Here is a 25854-nt window from a genome sequence, read left to right on the forward strand (position 1 = left end):
ACGGCTGACAGAAAGTAGTGAACTATTAATGTATGCTGTATCATGGATAAATCTGAAAAATTATGCTGAGTAAAAGAAGTTAGACACGAGAGACCACCTATGGCACGATTCCATATATCTACAATGCCCAGAAAGGGCAAATTTATAAAAACAAACAGCAGATTTATGATCGCCTCAAGCTGGAGGTGGGAAGGGAGATTAACTGTAAAAGGGCATAAGAGATCCTATGGTGGGGGGGGGTATACAAATGATCTAAAACTGATTTATTTTGTGCTCGCTTTGGCAGCACATATACTAAAATTGGAATGGAAGAGAGAAGATTAGCATGGCCCCTGCACAAGGATGATGTGCAAATTCATGACATGTTCTGTATTTAAAAAAAAAAAAAAGGATTTATTTTGATGATTGCATCACTAGGTAAAGTAACTAAAAATCACTGATTTGTACACCTAAAACGAGTGGGGTTTTTTTTTTGAAGTTTTTAAAAAATTTTTTAATGTCTATTTATATTTGAGAGAGAGAGAGAGAGAGGAGAGGCAGAGAAGGAGACACAGAATCCGAAGCAGGCTCCAGGCTCTGAGCTGTCAGCATAGAGCCTGACGCGGGGCTCGAACTCACAAACCGTGAGATCATGACCTGAGTCAAATTCAGACACTTAACCGACTGAGCTACCCAGGCGCCCTGTGAGTTTTATGATACATAAAATATGTGTGAATAAAGTTGTTTTAAAAACTCAGAAACTGTCACAGAAGAAGGGAAGAACAGACTCCAAGTATTCAATTAGATGTTCTTTACACTATGGCCCAGTCTTTGCCTCCCACTGGGTAGAAGAGAGAAGGCAAAGGGGGTGGGGGGATAGGGGGGTGGAGCTACTGTTAGAATCTTCATGAAAAAGGGATGGGACAAAGACAATTTGGAGAATGTAGAGATGGCAGTATCTTAAGGAAGGGAGAATGAGGAAGAATAAGCTTTTTTTGGGGGGGTGTAAAAAAGTAGTAATTGAGACTGTTATTCAACTTTTAGTATTATGAAAGGCTTTATATTCTTGGGGTGGCTGGCTGCCTCCGTGGAGCCTACAACTCTTGATATCAGGGTTGTGAGTTCGAGCCCCACATGGGGCATGGAGCCAACTTAAAATAATAAATAAATAAAAAGAACGAGCTTTATATTCTACAGCTTTCTTAGTATTCTAAAAAGCTTACTGATCTAAAAGCTGTATACACATCATCTTGTTTACACTGCATAACATATTATAAAATGAGAATTATTATCCCCATTTCCGAGGTCATAAACTTGAAACACATAAGAGTTAAATAACTTGACCAAAGTCATAAGCTAATATATGGCAGTCAAGATCGGAACCCAGGTAGTTTGTTCCAGAACACCTGCATTTTACAATGATGCTTTTAGTGTATATGAAAGGGAGGAGAAGGACATCAGGGTTCTGAGCAAAAGTTGAGGTGTGTGTGTGTGTGTGTGTGTGTGATTCTGGAATATTCTGAGACCTTTGCCTAAGGAAATATGATGTTGATTTATGTAAATAAATCTTATGTAAATAAGAACCATATCACACATGTTGGTGGGAGTGGACCCTCTCAGTTTAATGCTGCTGGGTGCCATTTTTTTTAGATGAATATTTAAAAAGGCCTGACAACTCCTTCATTTCTGCATGTTTGAAGTGTGGCTGTACTTGTTTCCCATAGTATGAATTGAGCTCATGCTTCTGAGACAACATTCAGACTAAACAATCCCAGAATCCAGCCCATGGTCACATTCCCGTTTCCCAGCCTCTCGCGGTGTCCCTCCTTCAACCAACAGTGCCCTTTCCACTCCAATTCCTGTCCTGTCAAATCCTGCTCAACTTTTCTTTTCTTCTCTTTTTTAAAAATTTTTTAATGTTTATTTTTGAGAGAGAGAGAAAGAGACAGAGTGTGAGGAGGGGGAGGTGCAGAGAGAGAGGGAGACACAGAATCCGAAGCAGGCTCCAGGCTCTGAGCTGTCAGCACACAGCCTGACTTGGGCTGGAACCCACTACCCGAACTGTGAGATCATGACCTGAGCCAAAGTCGGACGCTCAACCGACTGAGCCACCCAGGTGCCCCCCTCTGCTCAACTTTTCAGTGGTATTTCCTCCACAGAGGATAACACTTTTCTCGACTAAATAGAAACAAGAACTGTGTTTTAAAGATCTCTCATGGTTGGCTGCATTGAGAGAGAATATGTGCCATATCCACACAGAACTAGAGAAGTAATGGATTCACAGCTGCAATGCTTTCAAGGGCAAACAAACAAACAAACGAAAACAAAACAAAACAAAAAAACCCCACACCTAATCTTGTCGTTTGAAAAGTACGGGTAGCTAAAGTGGGAGTAATAGTCTCACTTCTTTCAATTTAAAAGATTTAAAAAACTGCACACATGAAACAGGCAATTTGTAAGTTGAAATGAAAGGAATTCAAGTCTCTTGGATGCTGTACAGGGATGAGAGGAGGTTGAAGGGGAAGTTAACATAGTAATGAAAAGATCAGGGAGGACTGGACAAGTGATAACAATCTGGTAGTCTGAGTGTGGGAAGGGGTATGATTTTTAAAAATCTTTATTGTTTTCAGTGTGTGGGAAATACAAAACTAATGCATGCTTATTTTAAAAGAAATCAAACTTTCTTTTAAATATGTAATATGGGAAGTTAATGTTCCACATACCTCCCTCTCAGGATCACCCCAAAGATAAGCCATAACAGTTGGGTATATATTTCTCCAAATATATATATATATATATATATATATATATATATATACTATATAACCATCTATGAAATAAGAAGTCATTAATCATATCCAAGTGAGCCGTAGACATTTACTTACAATCTCTTTCTGCATTTTAGTGAATGTGGAATCATACCATATTTACTTTCATAACTTACTTTTTTTCATTTAACATAAGCTTAGACTCATTTGCCTGTGAACACAGATCTCTTCTATAGAGTATTTCTGGGTATGTAAACGCACTATATATTCAACCATTTTATCTCTATATATTGATGAACAGTTGGGTTGTTCCCACTTTTTCATCATCACAAAAATGACGTAGTAAACATTTTTTTAGTGCATCGCGTAGGAAAAAATTCCAAACGTGAGATTGAGGGGACAAACGAAATAACACCTGTAAATTCATAAATGGCAAAATTGCCTCCGAAGAGGTTTTGTCTGTTTTTTGTTTGTTTTTCCATCTTCAAAGTTCTTTTGGACAAACAGAACTCTGGATTATACAGAACACTGCCTTCTTTCTTTGAACTTGACAGAGTATCACCTCCTCTGGGCTTGGCTGGAATAGGTGAGGGGGCTTTGAAAGGGACACCAACGTCAGCGAGCGCTAATGTGTGTCAGAGCCGAGTGGCAGGTGGAGCGAGGGCCCCCCAGGACTCCCAGGAGCCGGATACCGCCGCCCGGAGCCCGAGGCTTTCCCAGCAGGTGGAGAATCCATTTTTAAGCCCAGGCAGGAAAGGGCTCAAGGATCGAATTTCCTCCCAACAAATACGCACCGTTCGTTTCAGGGCATTTCCCGGCTGCACGCAGGTCCCCCGCCCGCCCTGCCACCGTCACGCCCGCGACGCGAGTCGCCCGCCAGCCGCCCGCCAGCCGCGCGCTCTGGGGTTTCTGGGCAGATTGGGCCGCGCGCGCTGCCGGAACTGCCGGAGCCGCCGGGAGCCGCCCCGCTCGCGCGCGCGGCGCCACCCCGCACCTGCCCGCATTGGTGTTTGCAAAGTGCATCCCCGCGCGTCTGGGCGTCTCGGGTTTGGCTGCACCCACGAGGCAGGGGACCCACAGCCGACGCCTGACACCGCGGTGGTTCAGTGCCTACCCACAACACATTCCTTTTCTGCCTGCGACCGGCAGGCGCATCTTTGGGTGGAGAATAAGGCCCCGCCTCTGGTAGAGGAAAATACCCCTCCCCAGCATTCCCCCCGCCCCCCAACCCCGGCCCCCCCCCCCCCCCCCCCCCCCGCCACCGGGGTGGGCCGTTTCAGGTGCGCTGGGGAAACTGCAGCTGGGGTAGGAGCGGCAGCGCGGTGCCGTTCAGACTCGCCAGCCCACCTCTGGCCAGGATCATCTGTGTTCTCCAAGTAGGGGACACTGCATCCACCACTCCGCCCTACCAGGTCCCCACCTAGTTTGACTCTTCCTCGGGTCAGTGGGCTGCAGAAGACTCCACAATTGACCTAGTAGGCCACTTCTGGACTCGAGTCATTGGCCAAGACGGAATTTTATAACAATTCACATTAGTTGCCAACATGTGACACCATTTGAAAATGAAATATCTGGCAACACAATCAGTTCTGGAGCTGAGAATCTGTCATCCGGTCTTCTCCATTTCCTAACATGATCAAGGACATCTTTCTCATCACTACTACCAGGCTGCCCCCCTAGGCATTAGTATGTGTCCTTGGTGGAGTCACAGAATACCATAATGGGGACACCCTAGAAAACAAATCCCTTGGGGTGCCTGGGTGGCTCAGATGGTAGGCATCTGACTTCGGCTCAGGTCATGATCTCAGGGTTCATGAGTTCAAGCCCCATGTCAGGCTCTGTGCTGACAGCTTGGAGCCTGGAGCCTGCTTGGGATTCTCTGTTTCCCTCTCTCTCAAAAATAAGTAAAACATTAAAAAAAAGAAAAGAAAAGAAATCCCTTTAGCTTCCTCTTTTACTCCAGGCTGTGAGTTGGCTAAGGTCTCCCAGTGTGGGGTGGAACTGGGATTGGTACTCTATCCACTGATGAGGGCCCATAAGAGTGAAACGACTTATCCAAGGTCACCCAGCCAGGGGATGGCAAGAACGGGTCTAGAGCCCACCTTCCTGAACCACTGGCCAATTTTCTGGGCTGCCTGGGGCCTCAATACAGTATAGCCATTGGCCATAGATGTTGCACGTAACTCTTACCTGGGCTCTTGGGCTTTCGACCTAGTAGTCATTGGTCAGACCAGCCAAACATCTCTTGCCTCCATCTATACCTATGGAATGGAGAGAGTAATCCATAGGGGCTAGCATGCATCTTAGTTTCAGTTTTCAGGTGCTGGGTTCTTGTGTATGAAACTTTACAGACCTGTGGGTAGCTGTTCTCATCCTCATGCACAGCCTGAAAATTGACCTTGCCAGTACGATGGCAATTATAGTTGAATGTGCTAATCTGGTCCCATTGGAAATTGGTGCATCTCAGCTGTCAGGGAATTTCCCCAAACCTTCAAACTTGCCCACCTGCAGGGTAGATGGAAACCAGAAAAGTAACAGCCACATCACATGGCCAGTCCTGTCATAATTTTGAGCTTTGTCCTCCATGTTTCACTGGGGAGCCAGAAAGAATTGGCTAGACTAGCAGAGGGCCCACAGTGGTGGAGACTCCCCGACCATAAAAACCAGTACAGGGAAACACGGTGGATGGAAAATGAGTTGTTAGAGATAATAAGTCGTGTGGGAAAGGAGGAATACTTCTGAAATGGCCTCTTATTTTACTTCGGGGCATTTCCCACCCAAGGCTAAAGCATGTAAAACAGGCCAGAGATCCTGATGTTTCTCCATCAAGGAAATAAAAGTTTGAGGCATTTATGTTAAGTTGGCATATGGAATATCTATTTATAACTGCAATAGCTCTTCAGACATATCCTTTTACCTCCCCAGCAGTAAGTGAACAGCTTACAAAAGCTATACTTTTTTTTTTTTTTTTTTTTGGTGAGAGAGGCTGAGTTTGGATTTAAAATCAAGAAGGCTTAGCAACACCCACTCTATGTGAAATTACCACCCCCTTTTAATAAGGTCCAAGATGTTTAATAGCTCACTTAAAGTCTCACAGCAAATTGAGAACAGAATAGAATCAGAAGAGTTGGCTGTTTTTTGCAACTGGTCTTCTGAGAAAGGCTTGTTCGTCGTCATTCTATCTCCCGGGAAACTTCTCGTTTGCCTTCTTCACAACCCCTCCACAATATCTCACTGAGATGTTATCACTGCGCAGGTAAAACAAATTCTTATAGGTGGCATAAGGTATAATACATAAAAATAATTAGTTCGCTGGTGGTACTTTAGCAACTTTTTCTTTGGTTCACCACCTTTCTGGAAAAAAGTTTGGTGTAACCTGAAGTTCTGTGACGATGTTACATAATTCGCCATATAGGTTTGTTTTGTAAGGAAGCTGCCATATGACATTCCTGCTGACATGTCGTCTGCTGAATTTAGTCCTAAATTTACTAGTTGCAAGAGAGATAGAGGAATGTGGTGTTTAGACCTGAAAGCCACGTGGACGGCTGAAGTCTGGATGCTCTTTCATCATGAAAGAAGGGGAGATGGCTGTCTCTGTCACAGTAACTCTGTTGCCAAGTGACTAGCTCAGGGTGGGGCCCACAGTAGGGTCGCAGTAAATATTATTTAGATGGAGTCAAACCGAAGTGTCCTTTGGGGATTCCTGGAACCTTCGCCAGGAAGACTAATAGCATCAGAATCTTCTGCTGGGCATAGGAATAAGAAGCTGGGAGGAAAAGCTGGTGAGGAGGATTCAGGTAATATTGCTTTCCAAATTTGCTGTGCCTTTAAGTCAGCTCTCTGGAGAAAGGAGAAGTCTTTGTAATGCATTCCCTCCATCTCCCAAAGTCCCATTAAAAATTACCCAACATGGCGCCCTCCTTTCATTGCTTACACTATTCACGTCCCGTAGATACTGGAGAAAGTCCCACACCACCATAACTTCGTCTCTTCCCTCAAAATAGAAAAGAGACTGGCAGGGACCATTCTCCTTTGGCAATTTACAAGACTTGTGGGATTAAACCAGTGACATTACTGTAAGGCACCGGGCAGGATGCTTCTCAGTTAACCATGTGCAGGGAGTGAGGGGTCTTGGAAGTTTTCTCAACTCCTGCTCTCCTCCTGTCCTCAATCATGTCTCCAGCCCTCCTCTCAGCCATTCCTAGGATACTGGTAAAGTGCTGATGTGTCACTAAAGACTGAGCAGGTAATGGCTTAAAATGTGGCTCCTCCCGGAGGGCGTACCCCGTAACGAGCAGAAGAAAACCTTTATGAGTTCAAAGATCAGAAGCTAAACTGACAGGCAGTTGGGCTCTATTTGGGGCAATAACTACGAGAAGAAGGTAAGGCAGCTGTTATTCACACCCATTTTACACGCGAGTAAATAGGAGCTCCTGAAGGTTCAGTGACTCCTCCAAGCCCACTCATCGTGGAGCCAGTAGTGAAACCCCGAAGGCAGGTTGCAGTCACTGGTATCCTTGCTCCAGGCAAAGGGCTCTTGCTTCCTCCTCTTCTTTTTCATTCCAGATTCACAGAACTCCCTTAGACTCACATTCAGGGAAGTAATACCCCACCGTAATAACAGTACTGTTTATTGGCGCTTACTATATGCCAGGTATGCTTTCAAGTGCTTTATAGGTACTAACTCGCTTTCAAGTGCTTTATAGGTACTAACTCGTACCAACTCGTTTTGACCTCATATGGCCCCATTTTACGAAGGAGGAAACTGAGGCCTAAAGAAGTTAAGAGACTTGTTCAACATCACACAGCTAGCACGGTGAGCGGCACAGCCGGAGTAGAACCCAAGCAATCTAACTTGGGTCCGTGCACTTAACTATTATATATTATACCACATTGCCACTACGTTTATTATTATTTATGGATCATCTGCCTATGCTTTTAAACTACCATCAAGGGACAATTCCATTAGCACACGAGACGTGTCTTGATTTTCTTCTCACTATCCCAGATCCCAGTGAATGGAGTTACCGCCATATTTCATGCAACAGATGCATGAAAGCCTGAATGCTATGCAGTTATTTATTTCTGGGAAATGTCAGTCACCATGCAGGGAGAGGGGCACGAGCATATTATTGGTTCCCTGGGCCGTGCCCTTTCACTTGACATTCTCCGCTGGTTCTCACTCACCAAGGGTACAATATTGAGAAAGGAGAATCCCAGACACAGGAGGTGAAGTAGGGGCATTGCCAAGGGGGGACAACAGGGAATTTACTCTCATCGAGGACCCCCTGGAGGCCAGGCACTGTGCTAGGACCTCTTCCATTTTGTATCTCCTTCAATCTGCTCTGAGAGGCAGGTGGCTTGTTTCTTAGATCTGACATCCTGCAGCTTTGGTCCGCTCAAGGTCACCGGCCCGTAAGTGCCAGAGTTGAGGTTGAAGCTCAGGTCTGTCTGGCTTCCAAGCACATCCTCCTACCTTGCCACCAACTGTCTTTGAAGTATCAGAAATCTTGGCTGGGAAAATTTGAGAGCAGTCCTCCACCATGGATTCTGTTCTCATCGCAGCTATAGATTATCCTCTACCTTCCCAAAGGTCCCTGGGGTCTGTCTCTCTCCCTCCTGGACTCAAAATCCAGGCCTCACTGCACCGTAGACCAGCTCCTTGCTGCTCCTTTCCTGCTGGATCATAAGATCTCAGAATTTACATCCCTAGGGAAAGTAGATTTATAGCTATTGGAAGTTAAACTGCATATTTACAAGCCTGGGTTTTCCTTTGGCTCTCGTTTACCTCAGGCCTGTGGGACTGCAGGCCAGTTGCTTAACCTCTCTCTGCCTCAGTTTCCTCACGCATGAAGTGGGGAGACCCATGCTCCCCTCCAGGGATTGCTGTGAGACATGAATGAACGTGTGCCTGTCACGCTCTTACCTTAGAGCCTGAGCACATGAGCTTTTCCTTTTTTCCGCGGCCTATGTGGCGGGGGGGGGGGGGGTGGGGGGGTGGGGGGGGTGGGGAATGAGGGCTGTGATGGAAGGAAGGAATCCAAAGAAGACTGGTCAATTTTTGGAGGTCATGTGGTTCTTCAGTTGCTGATGGGCTGTATTTAAGATGAAAATCATCGCCTGACTGTTGCCGCTTGTGAACGTACAGACCCCTTCCTCAGGGCCGAAGACCAGGGCAGAGTTACATCCTGGATCCGGGTTCCTTTGGCTCTTTCCATGCCTATTTTTAAAGCAGTGACCTTTCTTTCCTCTTCCAATTCTTTCCAAGAACAGTAAGGCTGACTCTAGAATAATTAGGAAAACATTCCAAAGTTGACATATTGCCAAATAATGGAAGTTATGAAACAACTTTAAGTCTCTTATAATAAAAAGTTGCAGGGGCGCCTCGGTGGCTCAGTCGGTTGAGCGTCCGACTTCGGCTCAGGTCATGATCTCACGGTTTTTGAGTTCAAGCCCCGCCTCGGGCTCTGTGCTGACAGCTCAGAGCCTGGAGCCTGCTTTGGATTCTGTGTCTCCCTCTCTCTGCCCCTCCCTCCCTCTCTCTCTCTCTCAAAAATAAATAAACATTAAAAAAAATTTTTTTTAAGTTGCACTGATAGCACATTAGGTTTTGAATACTTGTAAACTGGTAGTTTTTCATAATTGTCAGCCTTTCCTTTGGGCATCCATTAGCATTGTCAGGCTTTAAGGACGGGACAGGGAGTAAGAATGATTCATTCATTCTGTGGGATTCTCTACAAAACTCACTCTTGCCCATGAAAAGTCTGAGACTTTGATTCCTATTGTGGCTCCGTGACCTTACTCAAGCCCTCTGAACTCTTGGAATCTTGGCTTCCTCAACTGGAAACTGGAAAGAACAACGCTGGCCTCTTCTGCCTCATTAGGGACCTTCGGAGGAGCGAATAAAATGCTAGACATAGAAGTCCTTTGGAGCAGCCTAAGCTGAGGGGGACGTGTCACAGACTAATATGATGATACACGAAAGCATGAAAGTGTTTGTGAATGAGCCGAAAGAAAAAATAAGAAACAAAGACAAAGATGGCCAAAGGAGTAACGGTGTTCCTTGCTTTGCCATTCATTAGCTGAGTGATTTGGGGGGAGGAACTTAACCCCTCTGGATCTTGACTTCCTCATCTGTAAAGTGGGGATGATATTAATATTCCTATTCCTATTAGATGGGACTATTTTATCAAATGGGACAGTGGGTGTGAAAATGTTACCTGAGTGGGAAAAGACCAACTGTTAGTTATTATTAATATTACTATTAGTAATGCCTGGTGACTAATGCCTGGTTGTAATATTATTCTAGGGCTTTGACTAGTTTAGTTACATTTGGAAATTAAATCAATCCTTTGAGATGACAGGTCATGACCTGTTAGCTTCCACGGGCAGGGGCTGAATCCAGTGAGCAGGAGCCAGGCGTCTGGCATCCCACTACTGGGATTCAAATATCACCTCCGGGGCTCCCGGGTGGCTTAGTCGGTTAAGTGTCCGACTTCAGCTCAGGTCATAATCTTGCAGTCTGTGAGTTCGAGCCCCAAATCGGGCTCTGGGCTGACAGCTTAGCGCCTGGATCCTGCTTCAAATTCCGTGTCTCCTTCTCTCTCTGCCCCCCACCTCATGCTCTGTCTCTCAAAAATGAACAAATGTTAAAAATTCAAATATCACCTCTGCCACTAACAGGCCATGTGATCTTGAGTTAGCATTTAACCCACCTTTGACTTATTTTCTCCATCTTCCTTCATGGAGCCTTTTTGGCTCCTAAAACTGCTGGCATTTAACCAGCCACCAACAGAGGCCTAAGACACCATCTTGAGACATCCACAAAGAAAAATACTTGTGTATCTCAAGCTGGGGCTGGGTCCCTCCCCAAAGCCTTTGAGGCAACCCATAGAAAATCGATTTGTGTGCCTCACCTTTCCTCATCCCCACCAAGGCCCTTCTTTCCATTCTCTAGCAGGATGGGTACCCAGACATGGAATATCTGCTCGTCTCTACTCTGCAGCCAGGAAACCAATCACATCTGGAGGCCTCTGACTCCCTTTTGTGAGGGAAATCTCTGTGGAGGGCAAGTTCCGCACCCGCCCCCCCCCCCCCCCCCCCCCGCTCTGCTCCAGTGGCTGCGGTTACAGAGCAGTTTCTGGTCTGCTACCAAGCGAGGCATGTCCTTAGGCAGTGGATGAACCCCGAAGATAAGTGAGAAGCTAAATTAAATAATGACATCATTAGGTGATAATGACATCACTAGGTGATACGTTAGTGCACAAAGAAGAGATCCACGGAAGTGAAACGATAAAGCGGGAAGAACAAATGTGAATAAAAAGAGGCATAAAGTTCTGTGCCATAGACAAACAAAAACAAGGTACACTGTGGGGGGGGGGGGAAGCCTTTCCAAGCGTAATGGAGAATCATGGGAACTTAGAAATCAGGGTGATGGAATCCATAGGGCAGCGGGTCTTAAACCAGAGTACATCAGAATCACTGGGAGGTCTTGGTAAAAGAGACTGCAGGTTCCCCGCTCCAGAGTTTCTGATTTGATAAGACTGCGGTGGGGCCTGAGAATGTACACTTCTAAAACTTTTTTTAACGTTTATTCATTTTTGAGACAGGATATTAGCAGGGGAGGGGCAGAGAGAGAGGGAGACACAGAACTCTGACCTGTCAGCACAGAGCCCGACATGGGGCTCGAGCTCCGGAACCGTGAGATCATGACCTGAGCCGCAGTGGGACGCCCAACCGACTGAGCCACCCAGGTGCCCTGAGAATGTACATTTCTAACAAGTTCCCAGGTGGCACAGGGACCACACTTCAAGAAACACTGCCAAAGGGAAGGGGGAAGAGGTGCTAGGAGGCTATGCTGTTTATAAATGGGCTTCAGAACTAAGTGAGACTCAAAAAAAGGAATCGTTTGAGGACTGTGGAGACGGGGTGGTCCCAGGGGCTCCCCAATGTCTGGGCTTTGTGGCCACGACAAATAGAGTCGACACAAGTGTTGGGAGCATGATTGATCATACTGGCTGACCCGGGGAATCTATAAGGCATTTCCCCCTACACGGCCTGACTTCTACCAAGCTAGACAGGTTGGGGGTGGGTTCCACTGCCCCTTCAAAGGAAGAGGGAAGATACTGAGCACTGTTCGCTCCCTCCAGCCCCTCACCCCCGCAAGGTGGATTACCTATCCCTAGAAGCCCAGGCTACCGGGCCCCGAACCGCCATGCATTCTTCCTGGGGTCAAGCTCAGAAGGCGGGCGCTTAGGGCGGGGTGAGGCTCCCTAAGGAGCGGAAGTCTGCTGTCCGGGATGAGCAGCAGGGAGGGTCCCTGCTCCTCGTGGAGTCGCGGGATCCCAGCCAGCGAGGACGCACCGCGACTTCCGCCTCTGGCGGTCGGCAGTGGGGGGCGCACCAAGACAGCAATTCGGGAGCTGCGCTTTGTCACCGCCGCAGCAAGGGGAGGGGAGGAGGGCGCAGAAAGGGGCCGTGGGGACAGGATTGGGCGGTCGACCGTCTTCGAGGCCAGAAAGGGACTCTCTGGGGGCTCCAGGCCGCACCTGGCACGGCCCTGTGGGGAAGCAGAAAGGACTGGGATTCGTCCGGACCCAGCCTGTGCGAGCAATCCAGTCCTGGGCGGGTGACACCCTGTCCTCTGGGCTGACATCCGTCCTGCTCTCCCCTCACTACAACGAGCCCCTAATAGCCAGTACCCTCCCCTCCGAAACTCACTGCCTCGGGCGCGTGCGCACCCTCACTCCTTCAAGGTCAGGCTTCTGAGCCGGGAACGCAGTCTCTCCACGTCGCGGCGCCCTCCGGCACGTCCTGCTCTTCGTTACCTTTCCCGTTGTGCCCCGCTCCTCTGAGACTTACGGTAACAGCCCGAGCGGCTCCCGCCGACGCTCAGCCTCTGCGGGGGCTGCAGGCGCAGCCACCCATCAGCCAGAGATGGGTGGCCTGCTTTCGCGTCTTTCAATCACACCCAAGGCACCTGAGTTGTGTCTGCGGTGTTAGGGAACGCAGTCCTCCGCCCTGGGGGCGCGGCGCTAACGTCGGAGAGAATCTGGCTTTTGGAGGCCGGACGACTTGGGTTAAAATCCTAGCTCGACCACTCCCCAGCTGTGTGACCCTGGGCAAGTTCCTCAACCTTTCTAAGAGTCAGTTTCGCCGCTGCACAACGCCAGGAACTGTACCCCATCAGGGATCTGCGAAGCTCCAGTAGGAGGAATGGAACTGGTCCGGGTCAGGAGAGGGCTTTATAAAAATCAGTCCCCAGCACTCTTCACACAAGGGTTTTTCCATTTCGCTGGAGGGCGAGGCTTAGCCCGCCCAACCGGTTGGACTTCCTCGCCTGGGGGCGGTTCTCCTACCCCCTACACTGGGAGACCAACTACTCCGTTTGCAGGCCGGCGCCACCGCGTCTCCTGGCCGGGCAAGGCCCAGTGGGGAGAGAGGAAGGGGGTGCTGCCTCCTCGGCCCGGGAAACAGGAGAGACAGACACACGGTCGGGCAGCACACAGAATCACTCACGCAAAGAAACCTGCCCCCGGGAGGGAGGATTAGGGCCATTCAGGGCTAATTGAGTCGTAGAAGAGCGATTCCACTGAGTAACGACTCTACCCGGATCCGGCTCCCGGGTCCCCTGGTTGGACCACCCTGACCGGACCGCAATGGGCCGGTTCCCTCTTCCTGAGCCGGGGTGAGAGTGGGAAGCACACTACTGGGGAAGGGGCAGAGTTTTCAGGCTTATCTGGCCTTTGGGCAGTCCAGGGCTTGGAAAGGATTTGTGCCTGGACAAAATCTATTAAAAAAACAAAAACTGAAAACCTGCTCACTCCCTGCCCCTCCCCAGGGAAAAGGAACCCTTGGTGAACAGGACTCCCTGATGATAATAATCGGCCAATTCCCTGCACTGCAGATTCCCCCCCCCCCCCCCCCCCCCCCCCCGCCGGGGCTCCTTAGGCCAAGCCAAGCCCCAGCCTGGCCATTCTCTTTCCCAGCATGCACCTCCAGTGACTAGGTTTTGAATGGAAGCATGTGCAAAGCTTGACCAATATGCTGAGGCCAGATGCGGTGTGGAGAGGCCTGGCCATACCCTCAGGTTTTGTCCCTGGGGCCAATCAATCTGGAGGACAGTTCGAGGGAGGCAGCTGCCTTGTCAGGGAAAACACCCTGGTAAAACCACAAAGGGATTTGGTGATTGTGCCTGGGGTTTGGTGGTTGGGGTGGGGCTATTGTGGGTACAGGAATCTTAGAAGCTGAAGGCTAACTTTAACGCTTCGGTGCATTTTTCTGGGGAGACGTTTGCCAGATATGCGAAGGGGCCATGACTCCCAAGAGGCTAAAGCAGGCGAGGATAACTCTGGTGAGTCTGCCCGTTTTCAGATAGAGGCTCAGGGCCTTGGATTGCTATGGTCAAAGAGTGACTGGATTTTGTCTCTTAGGGTCTCCAGAATCACTTGCTGTGATTATCTTCCTGATATTTTGGAACTCACACCCTGTAAACAATTCCCCCCTGCTTGGGGAGGGCAGTTAGGCTCTCCCACCCCAAACCCCTCAGGGTGGCTCCAGCCTCCCTGCAGGCCCCTGCACAATTCCCCCCACCTAGCCTCTGATCCCCATCTTAAAAGAGGGCAAGACCTGGAGGCCTCCTCCAGGATACATTTCTAAATGGTTTTGTACCATCTTTTTCTTTACTCTTCTCCATGCTCAAATTGAGTGGCCGGAGGTTAGTTGTACCCCACCCCCCACCCCCACTTCTCCCAACCCCAGTGAATTCATCCGGGAGTGAGGCAGGGGAAAGGGCTTGGCGAAAAGACACAAGTGGAGCTTTGAAAAGGAGAGGCTCCAAATGCAATGCTTGGCATTTGCTGATAGCTCCGGGTGTTGTGAGTGTGGACTTGAAGCTAGAGGGATAGACAGAAGTTCAGTCCTGACTCTGTCACTTATATGTGGGCCTTGTCTCCCCTTCAGATGACTCAGCTGCAAAATAGCGATGATTTATGCTGTCTTCCTTGGGCCTATTGTGAGGACGGAAAGAGCCAATACTGCTGAAATGCTTAAAACAGTGATTATTCTTATCATGTGGGGGTTCCCAGATTTCCAGATAGGGTTTCTCTTTGCCCTCCTGGGAAATCATTGGTGGGGCACTGTGAGAAAGAGTCCAGGTGTGTGGGCCCTGAGGCTTCTGCCACTGAGGGCAGGTGGGCAACCTCTCTGAGGGGCCCCTGGACCCACCTAGATCCCAGAAGGGGCAGGAGGTTTGTGGAAGATGGCTTCATGGACAGTTAAGACACTGTTGGGTGTTGAGGCATCCCTGCCAGCCAGGGAGGGACAGAGCCTTGGAAGGAGAATTGGTCTAGTGCCTGGCCATTTGAGTCAAGACCGCTGGTTACCCGATCACTGTGGGAGAAAAGGAACTGTGGCCTGTTGAGGACTTTTAAAGGAGTGTTGTGTAGATTAAGTGAGAAATGGGCTTATAATGCAAGCAAATGTCTGAAGAGTAATGGTGAAGGAAAAACACATACCATCCCTGCTAGGGTAGAGGAAGGAAGGGTGTGTCTGGGCTTTGGTTGCTTGGATGTTGGGGAACTGCTCCTCCATGGAAAAATGAACCCTTCCAGTTGGTGCCTTGAGGCAGAAGCAAGCCTTGAGCTTGAGGAAGTCCTCAAGTACTCCAGTACTGCCCTGGGTCCTCTGGCTCTGGGATGGGCAAGTCGTGGGTGTAGGAATGTGGGCTGCTCAGGCACTTGTCTGAAGCTCAGGGTGGGAAAGCCACTGGGCTTGGGCCTATAGGACCCTGGGGCTGACAGGTGTAAGAGGCACTGTAGGTCTGGCTGGCACCAAGGATCTAAGGAGCAGGAAGTGTCAGGGTCAGAAAGCATCCAGTTTCCTGTCCCGGGCTCTTGGCTCCTGGCTCTGGGAGGCACGGAGAGAAGGGGAGCGTATCCGAACCAGAATTCCAGAAGCTGCAGGTTCTCCCTGCAGGAGACTGTTCTGTGGTGCCCACTGCAGGTGAGTGTGTCAGGGCCTCCCTCTATGGGGTGGGTGGGCAAGGGTTTGGGGGAAGTAGAGGAGGCGTGATCTCCTGGCACAGGGAGAACGTCTCTGGGCATCGGAGATCCAGTAGACCTTGCTCCTGGCGGGGAGGGGGGGGGGGCACCGGACGGCGGTGCTTCTGGGTTTGGCGTTCCCAGACGGGCGTTGGCAGCTGCCAGGGACAAGACAGGGACCAACCTCAGAAGTCTCCTCACCCCTATGATCCCAGCCTCGGAGACCCAGCCGCGCGAAAACTTCGATGTGCACGCCCGCGACACGGGCCTGGAGGACGTACAAGGGCCCAAGATCAATATCCACGACAGCCGGGCAACGCTTATTGTTTAAAAGGAAGCTCCCTTTGTTCTTGCGTTTTACCAAAGTGAGAAGCACAAACAATTTTTTTCCTGATCAAAACTGTGCTGGCACCGAAGCAGCCAAACCAGTTCCCGGAAACCTGCGCCCCTGCCTTTCAGTCGGGACGTGTACTCGCCTCTGGGAGTCCCCGCACCTGGCTGGAGAAGGTACCCAGGGCCGCAGATCATCGCACCCAAGCAGGGTCCAAAGGCCACTGAGGCATTTCCCCACCCCCTGCCGCCGCTCTCCGGAGCGGGGTTTTCTTGGGAAGCATAGCGGCTCCAGCGGATCAACGCGTCTGGTGGCCCAAGCTCGGCTTCCGATTCCATTTAACACGAGCCGCGCATCTTATCTCAGCGTCGCCTCCCCGGGGTTCCCACCCACCCCCGGCCCAGCCCAGCCCGGGCGGAAGCGGAGCCTCAAGCTTTTGAAGTCCCGAGAATTTCAATCGGAGAGGAGGCGGCGGGACCTAAACCCGTCGCCCCAGCGGGGGAGGGGACAGCAGGCCAACGGGGGTGGGGGGAGGGGGTCGTCCTTGCCGAAGGGAGAGAGGGAGCAGTAGGGGCCGAAAACGGACGCCACTTAGGTTGCTATCACCCCCTCTCTGCGTTTATGGGGTTTCCCAGGCCTCTGCGGCCGCGGACTTGACTCCCTCTGCGAATTTACCTTGCTTCTTGGGCAGTGTCGTCGGGAATAACCTTCCTGATACAGTAATAACCACACTATTAAAATAACCCTTCCCCACCCTAAAAAAAAAAAAAAAAAGACTAAACAGAAATAGTGTTCTTATTCAGTCCCCTCGTGTTTTCTTCCTCTAGTGAAAATTCCAACCTCTCTTCATCTGATGTTGATGAAAGGATGCATTTGGAAGAAGTGACATTTGGTTAACATTTTTTTTTTTTTTTTTTTGCTTTCCCTCCCTGCGCCCGACGGCGCAATAGGCCCCTAGAGACCGGGGACGGAGGGGGTGGGATGAGGTGGGGAATTGATCCTTTGAAAGGGCGGAGGCAGAGGTCCAGAGAGGGATGGGGCAGAGGGGGCGTTCCAGAAGCTTCAGATCCGAAACCCGGAGGAGGCATGCCCCCCATCCGGGAGAGGCTGAGCCCTGGCTGGAGCCTCCTTCCTCCCCGGGACGGCGGGGGAAGCCCCGCTTGGGTGGGCCGGACCCAGGAAGGAGACGCAAGGGGTACCTCTTGATCTTTCAATCCTACTCGGCTTTCATCTCGCAGGAAAAACCCAGAGGAAAAGAGGATCAAACGCAGAGCACTCCCATTGAATGCAAAGCTGGGGGCGGGGCGGGGAGACTGGAGTCCCTCAGAGGACTTGGCCCCAAGGAGGTGAGCGCAGCGGGAGAGGCTGTGAGAAGGCGGCAGGCTCACAGGGCGGGCAGAGGGTGGGCGAGACCCAGGCCCGAGGTTGGAAGGGCCCAACGGAGGCAGCTCGAACACAGGCGCCGCGGGCTCGACTTTGACAGGAAGCAGAGAACAAGCCAGGTGCTCCCTCAGGCTCTGGCTGCTGGCTGGTCAGGGCAGGGCACACGACCAGAATCCGAAGACAACTCTGCAACGCGGCAAAAGGCTCTAGGATTTGATCCCCACTCCCAGTCGCTCCTCTCACCTTTAGAATATTCCCTGGGAGTTTTAATCTAGCAGTGCTCAGCAGATGGTTGCTTCAGGCGTCCCAGGGAGTGGAGATGTTTAGGCCAACATTACCTTACCTTTCGGATCCCCGTACCTTCTCCCCCCCCCCCCCCCCCCCGCCCCTAACCCCAGCTGAGGTGAATGAGCATCTTCTTACTGAACAGGGGAAGTAGAAAGCAGGAGTGAGGAGGGAACTTTGTCTTGCTTGAAAGCTTTGCTTTCTCCACCACCTCCACAAACCCACAGAGAGAAAGACAGAGGCAGGGGAAAGAGGGAGAAGAGTTGAGAAAGAGAATAGGGAGGAAAGCAAAATAGGAAGACAAAAAAAAAAAAAAAGATAGTGATAACACTTTTCTTTAGAATCTCAGAAACTGGAGCTTTGTCTTGGGACACTGAGAAGAAGTGGGGGTGGGGGTCGTACAGGGGCAGCCCTAGCTGCTTAACCAGAAGCTCTGAGAAAGGAGAAGGGGCAGAGTAAAGGAGGGTTGGAGGGATAGGACAGTGGAGAAGAGGGCTGCCTCCTGCCCTTGGCAAAGTGGGGAGAGCCCTTGCCCACCCGCCTGGCCCCAACACACTCGCTCAGAGCTGGCAAGGGGTCAGTTTCCTAATGGGTTCCAGTGTACCTTCCCTGGAGGCAGACCTGAGAGAGGGAGCCTGTGGCTGCTTCCAAAGACAGCAAGCGCTACAAACTACCCCCAACCTTGCCTTGGAGGTTCCCCTTTGCCCTCAAAGATTATGAGCACCCCGAGTCACTTGATATTTCAGGGCATTTTCAGTGACTTCTCTTTCTTCTATCCCCAGTGCCACTGAAGCCTGTAGGCAGGACCTGGGGAGGACCCTGGGAGTCCAAGCTCTGTGAACCCCAATGTCATGTGCTGGGGTACTCTCAACCCCTCCCCTGCCCCCCAGTCTCTAGATGAGAACAGCACCTTCTCCCAGCTGGGAGCCTCCGTTGCTGCCGCCGTAGGGGCTGCACTTCTTAGTGTCTCCTCACTCGCAAAACCTGTTTCCAGAGGAATTCGTTGACTCTGAACGAATACCTTAAAATATGGGCAAGAAAAGAAAAAAAAGGCCACTCTTAGAACCTCTCCCCACCCTACATACCTGAAGCGCAGGCGAGGCCCAAGCAAATGGGAAAACGATTTCTTCTATGAATAGCCACCTGGAGGTCAAGCCGAGCTGTGGAAAGCTTAAGGCCACCTAGATGGGGAAGGGGAGTTAAAAAAAAAAAAAAATCAGCAAGCATGTGGAGTCAGCAGCCAAAGCAGGTCCTTAAAGAAAAAGCATTAGCACATTTATCTCCTACCCCTTGGGGAAGAAAAATAGCAAAGTTCTCTTTTGGTTTCCAGGAGGAAGGAGACATCTGGGGGTAGGGGGGTGGGAGGAGGAAGAGAGAGAAAAGGATACCCCGGGCTCAAACTCTCCAGACAACCGGTGGGAGGAGGGAATATGTTTTTCGGTAGCTTGTAAAAAGACTTTGGAGCCCCTGCGAAGTTAGCCCGCCAGCACAGGCAGTTGTAAGGACGAGAGAAGCGAGGCTTGTGAGCCGGCCTTCACACTTTTAAAATGCAGTTATGGATTCTCTCATCAAATGTTAGATCAAGGCACCAAGTTAAGAAAACAAAAGCCAAAACAACAATAAAACACACACACACACACACACACACACGCACACAACAGAAGCTTATTCAATTACCGAGTCCCGCAGCTCCTGCGGAACTCGCGGCGCGCCTTAAGCTTTCTTTTTCTTTCTGCAGAATTCCATTTGCATCCCCTCTGCTTGGGTGTCTCCCTCTCTCAGTGTGTGTATCTCTCTGTTTTCACACTCTCCTCCCCATTCGAGCCAGGCCCACACCTGGCGCATCACTGCCGAGCCATTAGCTGCGGGTCTCCTTTCATCTTCGCTGTGGCAGACGTTTCTATTTATCCACTTGCGCTCGCCGAGTGGCGTCACCAGCGGTACTGTAATGACGATTGCAGCAGGAGGATGACAGCTTAGAAAGAAGAGGGCAATGGGGCTTCCTCCCAGAGGCGGTGCGGCACAGAGGAGCGCTCGCATCACAAGGTGACCCCAGCTCCCCACCGCCGCCACCGCCGTCACCGTCGACATCGCGCTCCGGCCGCTCCGCGCCCGCCCAGTCGCCTGGCTTCTCTGTCTGCCTCCCGAAGCCAAGATCTGTCGGACCGCTGGGGACCCAGGGAGACGGGGGCTAGGAGCTCACTTGGGGCTTACTCCCTCCCCCACCCCCTCCGGCGAGCCCCGGGATGGAGAGCCGAAAGGACATGGTTATGTTTCTGGATGCGGGTCAGCTTGGTACTCTGGTTGGCAAGAGAGTCTCCAATTTGTCCGAAGCCGTGGGCAGCCCGCTGCCCGAGCCGCCCGAGAAGATGGTGCCCCGTGGTTGCCTGAGCCCGCGGGCCGGTCCTCCGGCCGCCCGGGAGCGCGGCGGGGCAGGCCTGGAGGAGGAGCCGGTCGACGGACTAGCAGGCAGCGCTCCCGGGCCGGGCGCCGAGTCGCGGGCAGCCGGGGCTGCGGTGCTTGGCCCCGGACCTCCGGCCCCTTCCGCCGACAGCCTCTCGGGCCAGGGGCAACCTAGCAGCTCGGACACCGAGTCGGATTTCTATGAAGAAATCGAGGTGAGCTGCACCCCGGACTGCGCCACGGCGAACGCCGAGTACCAGCACAGCAAAGGTAGCCATCGCGCCCCCTTCTCTTCCCGGGCCTCCCACCGCGCCCACCTTCCACTTCAGCTCCAGAGGGGAGGAAGACACTCCTTTCCCCCAGGGCAGGGTGGCTGGGGGGACCCACCTGAGCAACTCTCCCCAGCTATCTGCGCCCTGGCTGGGGTCTCCTTCTGTGCTCTGGCATTGGCGGGACTGAGGGTGACAGCTGTGCTTTTCGGGAGGAGGGAGACGCAAGCCCTGGGCTTGAGGGGGGTTCAAAGCGCACCCCAACCCCCCAGAGTTTTGTGGTACTGCTTCAACTGCTTGGGGAAGACACCTTCCCCCCGGCGTGGGCGAGATCAAACGCGGGTCGGGGCAGTTTGTGGCCGGCGGGGTGTAAGGCGCATCCAGGCGCGGAAGCCCAGAGTCCATAAAGGACCGTAAAACCGCGGCCGACTGGGGCTGCCTGGGTGCCGCGGCCCTCCGACCAGTTTGCACGTCGGTCAGAGGTCCAAATTACCTTGTCACTTCCCGGGCTCGGTGGCGCCAGGTCGGAAATGGTCCCAATGATCTAATTGCCTTTGGTCTCCGGTTGCATTTGAAAAGGCAGGGCTCTGGCCCTCCCCCATTCCCCTTTCCTTCCCAGTCCCACTTCTCCACCCAAAGGAAAAAGGAGCTGCGGGGGGGCAGGAGCCCCACCCTTCCTCGGGTTAGACCCAAAAGGAGGGGTGCCGTCCTGCTGCTTTAACTGGAGAACCCCTCCCTGACGAGGGGCTAGTTTGTGGGGGAGGTGGCCAAGAAGGGAGTCTCCCAAAGAGGGGTGGAAAGCTAGTAGGAGGGAGAGCCCAGCAGCAGACTCCTCCACGGAGCTATGGGGGGAGATGGGAAGACCATGGCAGGGCAGAAAACCACCCCCTGGCCTTGGCAGCCAACATCTGGTTGAACACCCACGTCCATTCATTACCATCTTATCCATTCAACCCAGACTCCCTAACCACAGCATGTCCTCAGAACAAGCCAAGGGCCGCTCAAATCTATGAAGGTGATAGGATATTCATGCACACACTCCTATGCACATGCAGCCTAGTATACATTCCCGCACCTACACCGGCAGCCTGGCACACACAAAAGCAAGGAAACTCAGTTTGTGCACTGCATCCTGCAAGGCACGAAGACCCCAGAGCTCACAACACTCGAATACCAAAGGTGCATCTCAACTTGCCCGGCAGATATGCACACTGCCCACTCCTGCCAACGGGGGGGGGGGGGGGGGAGGGGGGCACAAAGCTCAGAGGTCTGCTTCCAGTCTGTGCCCTAAGCAAGGCAAGGGGCCAGGGTGGTTGCGGCTTCTGTACCCAGCAGGCCTCAAGACTGAGGTCTCCCAGACAGCAGCCCAGCCAGGCCTAAGGGCTGCTTTGCCATCGTCTGGATGGTGAGCCACCCCCCCCCCCGCCCCCCACCTCTCTTCCCTGTTCTCAAAGTCCCCCAGGCCCCAGCAGAGGCAGAAACTGAGGCTGTGTCCCCTTCTCCCCCACCTTTCATATATGCCCTGGGCCTACAGCCCCACATCAGCAGCGTTTTGTGTGTCTGTTGTGTGTTCTGTGTGTGCATGTGCTCTGGGCTCCCTATGCAGGGCCCAGCTCAGAGGCACCGGCCAGCAGTCCCAACAGCGGCAGCGAGGCCCCCAAGAGCAACAGCAGCGGCAGCTCGCAGGGCACCCTGGCCTGCAGCGCCAGTGACCAGATGCGCCGATACCGTACCGCCTTCACCCGGGAGCAGATTGCCCGGCTGGAGAAGGAATTCTACAGGGAGAACTATGTATCCAGGCCGCGGAGATGCGAGCTGGCCGCCGCCCTAAACCTGCCGGAAACCACCATCAAGGTATGCGCCCCGACCGGGGAGAAGGAGTGCGCCCACTCAGCAGGAAGTAAATACCAACTGTCCACTCCCTAAGTCCTGGGCCAAGAATCACAGCCTGGGGTCTCCCTGCCCACGTGGCAGCTAGGCCGGGGGTGTCGAGGCCTGGTTGCGGGCGCCAGGTGTGTGCACTTTCACCTTCCCGACAGACCCTAGGCGGGACCTGCTGGCTAGCGGTAGACTCTCTGCCTTTTCTAGCCAAACAAACAGCGGGGATGGGGTGCCTTTGCCCCGAGGGAGAGCGGCTGGAAGGGGCGGTGTTTCTGGGGAAGCCCTGCCTGCGACCTCAGACCAGCAGAGTCCTTAGTCCACCGGGCTACTTGCGCGTCCACACCGGGCTGGCCCTCCAGGGAGCCCTGGCAGAGGGAAGGAGGGACAGATCCTGAAGCCACTCCCTGAACCTCTCCACGGGGGATTCCAGCGCCAGGTGGTGGCGGCGGGCTCTGCCCCCGCCCAGAGGGTCTCTGCCGCGGCTCTTCCCAGCGCCACCCGCATCGTCCCCCGCCGCGGGGGCAGGACTCCTGGGGCTCCGTGCGCCCGGGCCGGCGCCCCTGCAGCCGCCGAACCTGCCCCTCTCCTCCCCAGGTGTGGTTCCAGAACCGGCGCATGAAGGACAAGCGGCAGCGGCTGGCCATGACGTGGCCGCACCCGGCCGACCCCGCCTTCTACACGTACATGATGAGCCACGCGGCGGCCGCGGGCGGCCTGCCCTACCCCTTCCCGTCGCACCTGCCCCTGCCCTACTACTCGCCCGTGGGCCTGGGCGCCGCGTCCGCCGCGTCCGCCGCCGCCTCGCCCTTCAGCGGCCCGCTGCGCCCGCTCGACACCTTCCGCGTGCTGTCGCAGCCCTACCCGCGGCCCGAACTGCTGTGCGCCTTCCGCCACCCGCCGCTCTACCCCGGCCCGGCGCACGGACTGGGCGCGGCGGCCGGCGGGCCCTGCTCCTGCCTCGCCTGCCACAGCGGCCCCGCCAACGGGCTGGCGCCCCGCGCCGCCGCCGCTTCGGACTTCACCTGTGCCTCCACCTCCCGCTCGGACTCCTTCCTCACCTTCGCGCCCTCCGTGCTCAGCAAGGCCTCCTCCGTCGCGCTGGACCAGAGAGAAGAGGTGCCCCTCACCAGATAAGGGGCTGCCCGCGGGCCGCCGGCTCCAGGACGCCCGTGGGCTCCCCCCCCCGCCCCCCCCCGCGTGGGGACTCAGCCAGCGCCCCTCCCTGCCCCCAGGGCACCGAGGGGGAAAGAAGCGGGCCGAAAAGGACCAGAGGGACTCGGCCTCCAGGATCGGGAAGCCTGGGGAGCGGCAGTGGCTGGCGCGTTTGGGGATCAGGAGTGGGGAAGGGGAGGCAGAGGCCGAGAGACCTTCCTCTGGGGCGGCCCCTCAGCCGTTTTTCACCGGACCCAGTGCCCCGGACGGGGGTTGAGGCGATGGCTCCAAAGCCAAACAAATTTAGTAGCAGCAGCCACCGATATCCAGCCCCTCAGTCCCTCCTCACACCCCCACCTCACACCCTTGCCTCACCCGGGAACCCCCTTCCCCCAAAGGCCAAGCCCAAGCACTGGAAAGGAAACTGCTGTCTCTCCCAACAAAATGCTGTGTATGCAGGGCAGGTAGAGATGAATCTTTGCCAGCTTTTCCAAGGCACGGCAAGGGGCTTGTGGATGGCGATGCACCAGCCGCCTAGGGGAGAGAGTGGGAGGGGTGATTTCCTACCACGGAAGATCCTGGCCCTCCCATGGAACCTAGGGGCTCTCTTGCCTTCCTGGAGCCTCAGTTACACATTTTCTTGTTCTGGCATCTCCCAGCACCTGATCTCGTGTCTCTCTCCTAGCTTCCTGCTATCTCTCAACTTGCAGCTCCATCATCTCTCCTCCTACCTCCGTCCTACCCCCACTTTTTGTTTATTTAGCATTGGCAGAGACGTTGCGGAGGCCTCAGGGCCTCTTGGCAGCTTCTACCAAGTCTCTCTTCTCCCTGGGCCCAATACACACCCTGATTAGCAAGTGATATGTGTGAGGAGGGTTTTTGAATGCTGAATGTATAATAATGATCACCGTGCCACGGAGCCCAGAGTTGAGCTGTTAACAAGGCGCCCAGGGAAGAGCTTAGGGAGCAGGGACCTCGTCTCCTTCCCTCACTAAGTATCTGCCAGCAAATTAGAGGCTATTTCAAGCCCTTGCCTGTTCACCTTCCCTTCACCAAGAGCTTTCTGGCTCTTCCCGGTACAGTTGGCATTTTACGTCCCTCTTCCTCTCCTTTTCCTCCCAAGCTGCCACTGAGGCTTGGCTTTCAGACACTAGCAGAAGCCTTCCGCCCCTTCTGGGGACCTTGCCCTTCCCCTTCACCAGATTTTGTTTGGGGGCTGCGCCCACACTCTCACTCTCACCCTCATTCCTGCAGCCAGTTTTTGAGGGCTAGGAGAACGTGTACCCCTCAATAACAAGCTTCACCCTGACGGAGGGAGTGGTTCTTCCAGTAGGGAATGAATTCGGTTTGGTTTTCCTTCGAAGCCTGAAGAATCTGCTGTTGCAATTTGTTAACCATACTGCAATAAAAGCTGGACATAATTCTCACTTTAACATTTTAATGTTTGGGGCAGCAGGCAGTGCAGTGACTTTTTGAATTGCTAGGTCGGCCACCAGAAGCTTAGGTATAGAAGGAACCAAGACGTGCACCTGCAGACAGTCTCCCAAACTTCTGCTGGCCCTGGCAGAGACAGGACATCGCATAGAGGTGGAGAAGACAGGCTCTGACTGCCCCGAGGTGCATGTTTTCTTAATTCCCTGCACACTGGGGGCCTTCCATGCTGAACTGGCCCACCTGGGGCTCACCCCTGCGATGGTTTCTTCTCCAGTTGCTCCAAACTTTGGAGGAAAGGGGACCCTGGACTAAGGTCTCTGTGGATCCTGCTTCCACCCCCAACCGAAGGTTAGAGGTGAATGAGGCAGTGAGGGCGGAGCTTGAGAATTACAGCGAGCTGGGCTTGCTGGGTCAAGCTGAGTCTGCACCTTAGGGTTTAGGGAGAGGAGGGAGGCGGATTCCTGGGTCGGCAAGGGTGGGTCTGAATGCTCCTCAAACTGAAAGTCCTCTCCCAGAATGGAGTTCTGGCCTGGTCAGGGCTAGGGGGTGGTGCCCCCCTCAGCCACCTCACCCCTAACCTCCATCCCCGGAGGAGAGCCACCATGGCTGCCTCTGAGTCCCGGACACGCAGGGGAGAGATGGGCGTCATGGGCAGACTGGGAGCGCGGAATTGCGTGGACTTCAAGGGTCCCCTGCCAGTGTCTCCGTGGGCAGATGGGGAACCCTCAATCGGCCTCCATCCCTCTTTGGGTTCCGGAGAAACCCTCCCGCCCTCCCAAGCAAAGCCTTGAGCTGAGGTTTTCAGTATCCTCCCCTTCCCTCCTCCACCCCCAGCCTTTCGCAGCTACCTCTGCAGCCCGGGGAAGCTCCCCGTGCCAAACTCGGGCAAATTTCGCGGTTACTTCGCGGCAGGCCCAGATTGCTTGCGA

The 25854-nt window shown here is 53.1% G+C and overlaps 1 protein-coding gene, 1 long non-coding RNA gene and 1 other non-coding gene across 3 annotated transcripts; 2 read left to right on the forward strand and 1 right to left on the reverse strand.

Annotated features, from left to right (window-relative positions):
* The first annotated feature begins 270 nt into the window (after positions 1-270).
* LOC123607730 lies at positions 271-377 on the forward strand. Its single transcript, XR_006716879.1, has one exon. It is a non-coding gene; the product is annotated as a U6 spliceosomal RNA (small nuclear RNA).
* Positions 378-17055: 16678 nt separating this feature from the next.
* On the reverse strand, positions 17056-22146 carry LOC123606613. Its single transcript, XR_006716386.1, has 5 exons — positions 20952-22146; positions 19464-19729; positions 18930-18967; positions 18697-18807; positions 17056-17349 (listed from the first exon to the last, which is right to left on the reverse strand). It is a non-coding gene; the product is annotated as an uncharacterized LOC123606613 (long non-coding RNA).
* Positions 20026-24924, forward strand: EVX1 (even-skipped homeobox 1). Its single transcript, XM_045495165.1, has 3 exons — positions 20026-20459; positions 22065-22312; positions 22934-24924. The coding sequence occupies exons 1-3, from the start codon at positions 20033-20035 to the stop codon at positions 23471-23473; spliced, it is 1215 nt and encodes a 404-aa protein (XP_045351121.1). The 5' UTR covers positions 20026-20032; the 3' UTR covers positions 23474-24924.
* Positions 24925-25854: the final 930 nt, after the last annotated feature.

This window comes from Leopardus geoffroyi, chromosome A2 (genome assembly GCF_018350155.1).
Source record: "Leopardus geoffroyi isolate Oge1 chromosome A2, O.geoffroyi_Oge1_pat1.0, whole genome shotgun sequence".
Lineage (NCBI taxonomy): Eukaryota > Metazoa > Chordata > Mammalia > Carnivora > Felidae > Leopardus > Leopardus geoffroyi.

Excerpts from the sequence above, each read along its gene's own strand:
- EVX1 (XM_045495165.1), top strand. The coding sequence starts at position 20,033 with ATGGAGAGCCGAAAGGACATGGTTATGTTTCTGGATGCGGGTCAGCTT. Across the intron at positions 20,460-22,064 it reads CGAGTACCAGCACAGCAAAG|GGCCCAGCTCAGAGGCACCG; the intron begins GTAGCCATCGCG and ends CTCCCTATGCAG. Across the intron at positions 22,313-22,933 it reads TGCCGGAAACCACCATCAAG|GTGTGGTTCCAGAACCGGCG; the intron begins GTATGCGCCCCG and ends TCTCCTCCCCAG.